The 9662-nt window shown below is 59.0% G+C and overlaps 2 protein-coding genes across 8 annotated transcripts; both read left to right on the forward strand.

Moving 5' to 3' along the window:
• The first annotated feature begins 1355 nt into the window (after positions 1-1355).
• Positions 1356-6476, forward strand: GJB5 (gap junction protein beta 5). 7 transcript variants are annotated; one of them, XM_079144808.1, is made up of 3 exons: positions 1357-1683; positions 2135-2288; positions 4040-5228. In XM_079144808.1, the coding sequence occupies exon 3, from the start codon at positions 4061-4063 to the stop codon at positions 4880-4882; it is 822 nt and encodes a 273-aa protein (XP_079000934.1). In that variant the 5' UTR covers positions 1357-1683; positions 2135-2288; positions 4040-4060; the 3' UTR covers positions 4883-5228. The 7 variants fall into 7 exon arrangements, 5 of the variants coding, with proteins under 5 accessions (XP_079000935.1, XP_079000934.1, XP_079000933.1 ...); XM_079144805.1 differs by having other exon boundaries at positions 1361-1683; positions 4037-5228; XM_079144806.1 differs by having other exon boundaries at positions 1361-1683; positions 2149-2288; positions 4037-5228.
• Positions 6477-6588: 112 nt separating this feature from the next.
• Positions 6589-8830, forward strand: GJB4 (gap junction protein beta 4). Its single transcript, XM_079144860.1, has 2 exons — positions 6589-6788; positions 7472-8830. The coding sequence occupies exon 2, from the start codon at positions 7766-7768 to the stop codon at positions 8564-8566; it is 801 nt and encodes a 266-aa protein (XP_079000986.1). The 5' UTR covers positions 6589-6788; positions 7472-7765; the 3' UTR covers positions 8567-8830.
• Positions 8831-9662: the final 832 nt, after the last annotated feature.

Genomic DNA, 9662 nt, shown 5'->3' on the forward strand with positions numbered 1-9662 from the left:
CTAAGTGCTGTGAATGTTCCCAAGCCGAGTGAAGCTGGATGCCCCCCAGGGAGGAAACCGGGGGTGGGTGAGCTGCATCCAGGCCTGAGCTCCGTGTTGCTGGCCACGGGTTCAGTGTTCATGAATCACTATCTCTATTAAGCAGGATGTCTTTAAGCAAACGCGGACACCTACAAGGCTACGGATTGATCAGTTGGAAACCTTGTAAACTGGTTTACAGGAACTTTACCTTGTACTTCCCCTGGGAGTGGTGGTCACTACTTGCTAACCTGCTACTCAAGGTGCCTTGACTGAAGAGGACCCACGTTACCAATTTGTCCACGTCGCTCCTTGGTTTAGAACTCCCCGTGTCTCCCTTTGCACACAAGATCAATCCAAATTCCTTGGCATGACCTTCTAGGTCCTCCAAGGTCCAGAGGTCTTGGCCCAACCCCCAGGCACATTGCCATGTGGTGCCCCCCCCCCCCCATGGTCCCAGTTCACTCTCCCATCGCCTTTCACAGAGGTCGTCTGCATACTCTGTGTCTGTGCCTCAAAGGCCTCTCCTCCTGGCTCCTCCTGGTGAATTCCTACACATCCCTCAAGACCCAGCCTCAGTATCACCTCACTGGGTCTCCCTCTGGCAGAAACTGACACTCATTCTTTGTACCTTTTATAGCCCTTCTCACATGTGGTAACTGATCTGTTTATGTGTCTCCCTCCCCCAGAGTGTGGCAGTAGTTTTTGGGGAGGGGGCTATAGATGTATGTGACCCTCCAGGCACCGTTCTGCACCGGGGGTCCAAGAGTGAACAAAACCAGGCCCTGGGTGTGCACCGTGGTGCCCACAGGGTGGCCTGTGTGTGGCAGTGTGTATGCACAGTGCTCACCGTGCTTGCTGTGGGCATGTGGACTCAACGGCTCTTGGACACTCCGTCGACTTCATTCCAACCGCGGGTAACATGCTGCGGCAGGGCGTCTAGGAAGTTCACCAGACCAGCAGACCACACCCGTGCACAGCAGAAGCCTCCCCAGGCGCTCCCACCCCCCTCCCACAGCCCTGCCAGGCTCAGAGTTGACCTTTTAAACCCAAAGACAACATCCGTCCAAATGAGAGGTTCTCTGGTGAGCGTGTCTGTCTCTCCCTCCTTTCTCCTCTGCCTCCCCACATCTCAGAAAGAAAAAGTACAGGCATTTTTAAAAGGAAGAGGAAGCGACACTTTTCTAGTTACCCCCCGCAAAACACTCACACACACAACCAGGTGCCCGGCCTGTGCTGGGCAGTTCTGGAGGCAATCGTGGTAAGGGCTCCCTTTGAGCCAGATGCCATTCCAAGCACTTCCCCTCCGAGGGTGAGTCACTGCACCCACCCTCAAAGGGAGATGTTATTTTCCCTTTTAAACAGTCAAGTGGCTGAGACACCACAGCAGGGTGGCAGAGCCAGGATTCAGGCCCTGCGGTCTGTGCATCCAGTCACTGCAGGGCACGCGCTGTCTTCTCATGACACCCCTCCCCCAGCAGGATGTCTCTTGGTACAGGGGAGGAACCAGGTAAATCACCCAGATCAAAAACTAGAAGTGAGATTTGAATCCTGGGCGTGAGAGCCAGATGCAGGCTTGTGGAACCCAGATGAAGAGATGTGAACTCCAGCTGTGGAGATATTGGACCCAGACTGGACTGCTCCAACTTGCACAGAGTTAGCCAGGTAAGGAGGAAGTGGGGAGAAGGGCGTCTGGTAGGGATAATTGGGACAGACCAAAGCATCTGGACCAGAGACAGTCAGAGGTGTGGGATTTCCAAAGCCCCTGGAGCCCTAAGGAAGGAAGGCCACTCAGAAACAACAAGAGAGAGAGAGGAGAACCCGAACAGCAGACCACAAAAGCCAGAGGAGGACCAAGAGTCAGCAGGGAAGAATTTCAGAAGAATGAGAGGGTCTGACAGGCTTCAGCTGCTCCCACACAAGCCCCAGGATAGAGTGACCAGAGGGTCAGAGAGGACCTTTGTTTCTCCCCTGAGAAGCCAGGATTCTGGGTTCAACACCCTCAGAGGAGTGAACCCCTAAGTTTCCTGAGCCTCGCGGGAGGCTGTGTTGGAGGCTGAAGCCCATCCAATGACAGTGCTGGCTGCAGCTCCTCCCCCCCCCCCCCCCCCCCCAGTCTGACACACCCAGGCGGATCAGGAGGCTCTGACCCAGGAATGAGCTTCCCAAGAACCCTCCCCGGTTCTGACATGAATCCAGGCAGCGTGCTGAATCCCACGGCCGGCTACCAGGAGCAGGCACCAGGAGAGCCCTGAGGAGCCGCCACTCAGGTAGACATCTCAGTCCAGATGTGCCTGTCCCCAGCACGCCTGGTGGGGGAGACTTCTCTGGCGCTGTGTGGGGAGGTGGCCTGAACACGTGGCCACCCCTGGTCCTGGCCCTGGAGGAATGAAGGACTCCCCCTCTTCTCTAGGCTCTTCCTGCTTGCCCCAGCCAGGCAGAGGTGGGAGCCCGAGCTGAGTGGGAGAGGGGCTGAGAGGGGCCTGGAGCTCAGCTCTGTCTGGACCCGCCCACCCCACCCCAAGCCGGCTGGACTGGGAGAGAGCCCCTGGGGGCTCAGGGCTGGGGCCTACCCGGGTGTTCCTGGGAACCTGCCGGGCCCACCCACTTGAGGCAGGACTGAGCAGAGACACTGATGACTCAGAGCAGAAGCCACAGGGCCAAGAAGTAGGGGGTGAGGACGGGCTGGGAGCGGAGGCCGCCCAGCCTCCCTCAGCCAGCATCCCCCAGGAGGAGGGCACACTGATGAGCAGGCAGCTCAGGGGGCACTTAAGAACAGGCCAGTCCAGGACAAGGCCGTTCCTAGAGGGTGGGCTCCTGAGCCCACCTGCACAGGTTCAAGTCCCAGCTCTGGCACTTACTAGTTGCATAACCGTGAGCTGATTAACCCCCTGCGCTCTGCTTCCCTCCTCAGTAATCATGCAGGGCCCAGAATAGCCTGTGACCTCCCACCTGGACCTGCACCCCTTAGTGCAAGAGGCTGAGCACACGGGCTCTCTGGGGTTCCCGGTGCACGGCCGGGTGAGACCACAGCACACGGGTCTCCGTGGGCCCCAGGAGCTAGGCAGAGGACTTCTGAGAGAGGAGGTGGGCCCCCCTCACTCTGCACGGCAGTCCCCTTCCTTCCCGGAAGGTGAATCCGCTTCTGTATGTTTCCTCATGCCAAATTCACCAGCAAGGTTAACCAGAAAAGCCTTCCCCTTGTCTTGACAAGGCTCCTGCACAGGACAAAGACGTGTCGGGAAGAAAACTGGGTTCTGCGATCAAAGGAGTTGAGACAATACTACATATCTTCCGCCCCTCTTTCGGAGAGTCACAAAGTGAATTTATCAGCATGGTTGAGGAAAGGGGAGCTCTTTCATGTGGCTGAACCCAGTGTTTAATCAACTTTTCGTGAACACAGAATCCTTTTCTCTGGCTACTCCTATTGCCAGGAGGTGGGACGGGGTTCCATGGAACACTGGTGTGGGGAACACTGGACCACCAGGCCACTCTGAGGATTGTTGCTGCCCCTTTACCTCTCAGCTGTATTGCCATTGCCTGGCTTCCAGGGAGCCCCGACTGAGCAGAGAGCACTCCCCTGTGGAGGGGCTATCGCAGGGAGAAAGCAGTGCTTAGCGCTCAGTGCTCAGCAAAGAGACGAATCGCCCAAGGCTGGGGCCCCTGAGGAGAGGGCCAGGGTTGGAAGAGAGTGAAGGCAGCCGTTCCCAACCCTGCAAGTCCTCACTCTGCACCACTCCTGCAGGCATGAGCGGCCCCCGGACCCACCCTGGCTGCTTTTGGGAGAGCTGAGGTTCTGGCTTAAACACCTGTTCTCAAATCCCAGCTCGGCTCCCAACAGTGGGGTAGCCTCCTTTACACCTCTATGCCTCAGTTTCCCTCATCTGTAAAATGGGGACATTACCAGGACCCAGCTCTCTGGGGGGTTAGGAGCATCAAATAGGATGATGCCTTTCTCCAATGGGCTCCAAGTGAGTCTCCACACAGGTGGGAAATTACTTTTCTTGTTTCCCTGCAGTAGCATCTGACCCCTGCGTCCACCATGAACTGGGGGATCTTTGAGGGGCTCCTGAGCGGAGTCAACAAGTACTCCACAGCCTTTGGGCGCATCTGGCTGTCTCTGGTCTTCATCTTCCGCGTGCTGGTCTACCTGGTGACGGCGGAGCGTGTGTGGAGCGACGACCACAAGGATTTCGACTGCAACACCCGCCAGCCGGGCTGCTCCAACGTCTGCTTCGACGAGTTCTTCCCCGTGTCCCACGTGCGCCTCTGGGCCCTGCAGCTCATCCTGGTCACCTGCCCCTCGCTGCTCGTGGTCATGCACGTGGCCTACCGGGAGGCCCGGGAAAAGAAGCACCGAGAGGCAGCCGGCGAGGACGGTGGGCGCCTCTACCTGGACCCCGGCAAGAAGCGGGGCGGGCTGTGGTGGACCTACGTCTGCAGCCTGGTGTTCAAGGCCAGCGTGGACGCCGCCTTCCTCTTCGTGTTCCACTCCTTCTACCCCTGGTACACCCTCCCTCCCGTGGTCAAGTGCCACGCGGCCCCCTGTCCCAATACGGTGGACTGCTTCATCGCCAAGCCCTCGGAAAAGAACATCTTCACCCTCTTCATGGTGGTCACAGCCGTCGTCTGCATCCTGCTCAACCTCGCCGAGCTGGCCTACCTGGTCAGCAAGAGGTGTCGCGAGTGCCTGGCAGTGAGCAGAGCCCAGGCCACACCCGTGGGGCATCACCCAGACTGTGTCGCCTGGTCCCACAAACAGAATGACCTCCTCTCGGACGACCTCATCTATCTGGGCTCAGACACTCACCCCCCTCTCTTACCAGACCGCCCTCGAGACTACGTGAAGCAGACCATCCTCTGAGGGGCTATCTGGACTGGATGGCGGGGTGGGCCCGGATCGGAAAGTTCCAGCATCTCTCGTAGGTGCATTCTGGTGGGGGGAGGTGGGGTGGCTGGGGGAACTGAGTCACAGGAGCAAAGGGAGGATTCAGGTGGCCTGGGATCCAGTCCCGACTCTTCAGCTCTGACCACTGCTGCAGCAGGGTGGCCTTAGGCAAGTTACCCCTCTACTCTGAACCTGTTTCCTTTTCTGTAAAATGGAGACACAGAGGGCCACCTCCCAGGATTATAGTAAGAACAGATGGGCAAGCCCCTCTGGTGCGTGTGGCCCACTGGCAGGGCTTAATAAAGGTCAATGTGTTCATTGATCCGAGGTACCCTCTGGTCATTTGGGCTTTGTCACCCTCACCAGGTCCCTGTCTCAATCTCTGGGATGCACCTGACTCAGTCAGATGAAGGGCCATCCTCTCCTCCAGAGAAGGGGTGCCCGGCTCTGCTGGAGACCAGGCCACCTGCTCATGCTCACGGCTCGCCTTCAGCCCCTGTGGGTTGTCTGGAGAGGTAATGGGGCTCGGTATGGAGTGGGGTGCCGGCCGCAATGGGAAGTGCCGGATCCTAGCGTGAGCCCGCCTGCAGTCCAGCCCAAGTGCCACCAGGACTCTGAGAAAGTGACTTCAACCCTTCTCCAAAATGGGTTAATAGTGCCTAGCCTGTCGAGTTCCATGAGCACTCATGAGTTCAGGGCTGTGGACGGGGTTAGCTGCTGTAAAAGGCCACATAAATGTTAATCATTGCTATTAGGAAGCAGTCGATAAACGCTTGTGGGAAATAAGGCACAGGGGCCACTCCCTGGCTGCACATTAACCTTCACCGTCCCAGCCAGACGCAGGCCCAGGGCTCCTCTGCAGCCCGCTGGGCACCTCAGTGTCCCCAGAGGCCTCACCCACCTACCCAGAAGCCCAGAGGCCCAGTCCACGGAGAACGGAGTGGGGCTGAGTCTGGCACCCTGCCAGCTGGGCCGTTTCATGCTGCCAACCTGCATTCCTTGCCTCTAGCAGGACAGCAGGTGCCTCGTCTAGAAAGGCCACAGCCAGCCCCTCTCATCCCTGTGAAAGCCAAGGGCATCCATCAGGGTAGGACGAGGTCCTGGGCTGAATTGAGATGGCCGCTTTCCATAGAGGTCAGCTGCTGAGGCCTCAGAACCAGGCTTCAGGAATAAAGGGCAGGAGAGGGCCCTGGGGACAAGAGGGTGTGGGAAACCAGGCACAGGGACGGGGAGGGCTCAGTGCCGCCACGGTGCCATCCTGGCCTGGGCATGACAGCACCAGGCTCCTGTCCCCTCACTGCAGTCTTGCCCAGTGCCTCAGCCAGGTTCAAGAGAAGGCGTGGGCCAGGAGAGGAACGCCGCAGGTGTTTGCTCTGAATACGTGCCCGTGCCCGGGAAGTCCGCCTGCCAGCCTGCCCTGCCCACCCACCCCATCACTCTCGCCTGGCTCATTGGCTCAGAAAGCCCCACCCCACTCAGGAGCGAGGAACAAAAGCTGCCTCCGGGAGGCCCTCGGGCAGACGGACAAGCTGGGGACAGGACGGGAGAGCAGCCACCGGACTCAAGAAGGGTGAGGCTCTAAGAGGGCAGGACACAGGCCGGGAAGATGGGGCCAGCAGGCTGAGGAAACCCTGGGGACTGGGGCTGGGGGCCAGGTTTCAGGGAGGGGGCCAGGGAGAACAGGGTTGGGGTCCCTGGAGAAACGCAGGAGTAGAAGGAATCCCCTACCAGACCAAAGGGAGGCCGGAAGACCAGAGGCAAGATGGAGAGAAGGGATGGGGAAGACATGGGGCTTCGATCCGGTTTAACAAACACATATTGGATCCTGGGCAGACAGATGAATGAGATGCAGTCTGGCAAGAAAGACGGGTGAACTGACCATGTGAGTCCAGGTGCCGTGAAGACAGGGAGCTCGGCATGTGTCCCGGGGTTTGTGCCTAGCAAGGCACTGCAGGGGCTGGGCGTGGGACGGAACGTGATGGGGCTCCAGATAAGAGGCTGTGGAGGTTGGAATACACAGAACAGGGGCCTGGAAGAGAAGAGGGGTGGGGTAGCGAGCCAAGGCCACCCCACAGTCAGAGACGGGGAGGCTCTGAGAGAGAAAAGCAGTGGTGGGTACACACCATGCCAAGTCCAGCCCATGCCCCTTCCCTGACCCTCTCTGGAGCTCCAATAGTTGGAATTCCAGAGGAACCCACTGTGGTCAAGACCGTCGGTCCTCCGGCTTCAGCGCCAAGGCAGGGAGGTGGCAAGGATGACGCCAAGCCACCATGACTTCAAAGAGCTTCTGTTCAGTTTAGGAGGGAATGTCTGGGAAGCTTGCTGGCGCCAGGGAGGAGGAGTGAGGATGGAAATCGTTCCGGGATCGGCATAGGACCTGATGGATGTGCTCAGTCCAGCACATCCTATTGGCCTTCCGTCAAAGCCGGATTCATCTGACCACCAATAAGGACACACTCCCGCTCCTCCTGCCTGGTCCAGCCTCTTCGGAAGTCCTGGGTAAAAGAGGCTGGCTGGCATGTTCAGGCAGCAGGATTATCTTTACGTGTATTTATTACTTTGTAGAATAAAATAAACCCTGATTTTGGAACCTGAAGACCAAGGTTCAAGACCAGCTCTGCCACTTCCAGCTGTGGGACCCCGGGCAGGTGCCTCTGGGCTCACCTCCCTGTGAATCGGGGGTGATGGCACTCCCCCTCTGAGTCCTCATGAGTGAGGACACGTGAAACAGCACTGTCAACCACATCGTGATCAAGGGTGCCCATTTCCAGGTTCTCCCGGGCCTCCTGCTCCCAAGGCCTAAGTGGGTGGCACCCAGGTGCAGACCCGACCACGTGAGGCGTCCAGGAAACGGCCAGCATGAACTGGACGTTTCTACAGAGCCTGCTGAGCGGCGTGAACAAGTACTCCACGGCGCTGGGCCGCATCTGGCTGTCGGTGGTCTTCATCTTCCGCGTGCTGGTGTACGTGGTGGCAGCCGAGGAGGTGTGGGATGATGAGCAGAAGGACTTCATCTGCAACACCAAGCAGCCCGGCTGCCCCAACGTCTGCTATGACGAGTTCTTCCCCGTGTCCCACGTGCGCCTCTGGGCCCTGCAGCTCATCCTGGTCACCTGCCCCTCGCTGCTTGTGGTCATGCACGTGGCCTACCGGGAGGAGCGTGAGCGGAGACACCGCCTGAAACATGGGCCCCATGCCCCGTCCCTGTACAACAACCTGAGCAAGAAGAGGGGTGGACTCTGGTGGACCTACCTGCTGAGTCTCGTCTTCAAGGCCGCCGTCGACTCGGGCTTCCTGTACATCTTCCACCGCCTCTACCAGGACTACGACATGCCCCGCGTGGTGGCCTGCTCGGTGGCCCCCTGCCCCCACACCGTGGACTGTTACATCTCCCGGCCCACAGAGAAGAAGGTCTTCACCTACTTCATGGTGGCCACAGCTGCCGTCTGCATCCTGCTCAACCTCAGTGAGGTCACCTACCTGGTGGGCAAGAGGTGCCTGGAGATCCTCGGACCCCGGCGCCGGAAGTCTCGGCGCCGAAGTCGCCTGCCAGACACATGCCCACCGTACGTGGTCTCCCAGGGAGGGCACCCCCAAGATGGGAACTCTGTCCTAATAAAGGCCGGGTTGACCCCAGTGGATGCAGGTGGGTATCCGTAACCTGCCAGACCAGCAGATAGGAGCCCCAGGTCTCCTGCCTGTCCCCAGGAAAACGGGCAAGGGCAGTGCCATCTTCTGTACAACAGGGTGAATGGAGAAGGTGGCTGCGGGGGCTCAGGAAGCTCACCCAGGGGCCAGTGTGACGTGGGAGGGGCACAGTTTGGTGCCTGGGTCCCGAGCCTCAGGGGACTTGATGGCTGGTAAGGATTTTGTATATGACAATAGGTTATGTCAACCCTGTTAATAAACATGATTTTCCGAGTATTTCATAGACCAAGTGGGGAGTGGTGGGTAAGGAGGTGTGGGAGTTCTGATGGACCTCAGAGAGGGGACCAGGGCCACTCAGCCCTGGGCATCTGAGCCCCGGAACCTCAAATCCACCCATCACCCTCCACCAACCCCTCCCTCCACACACACACACACACACACACACACACACACACACACACACACACACGCTGTACCTCCAGGACAGGGAGGAGAAGGCCCAAGACAGGGGCTGCACCAGGGCCTCACAACGCTGCAACCAGCTGACCAAGGCAGGAGGAGTGGGATGCAAGGGGACCCTGTGCCCACAAGAGCCCCTTCCCAGTGAGCGTCCTGCAGATGAATGCAAAGCACGTGGCTCCACAGGCCTCTGCCTCCCCTGTCCCGACCTCCCCAGCCCTGCCCAGCGCGGGTCCCTGGTAGGGGAGCTAGCTCCTCAGGGTGGGATGGATGGTCCTGGGAGCTAGGGCAGGACGGGGTTTCCCTGGCCATCTAGGAGATGTGTCTCCACACGAATTCTCGAATCTGTGGAAGTTCCCATCTGTGGAATTTCCCTTTTTCTCACCCACGTGCATTTCCTGAGCAACCTCATCCTCCCCCACCCCCACCTCGATGACCCAGGACCTTGCTTTCAGCCTGGACCTGTCCCTGAGTTCCACCAGCTGCCACTAAACAGCCCTCTAGGGAACCCTCAATCGCCTCACACCCAGCAACTCCAAATCTGCCCCCTCCCAAAGCCCCCACCCACTCATGAAGGGAACCGCCACCCCCGCCCCACCGTCCCAGCCTGGAGCTGTGCTGCCGTGCACATTGGCTCCAGCTGCGCCCA

This window comes from Sciurus vulgaris, assembly GCF_902686455.1.
Source record: "Sciurus vulgaris genome assembly, chromosome: 1".
Lineage (NCBI taxonomy): Eukaryota > Metazoa > Chordata > Mammalia > Rodentia > Sciuridae > Sciurus > Sciurus vulgaris.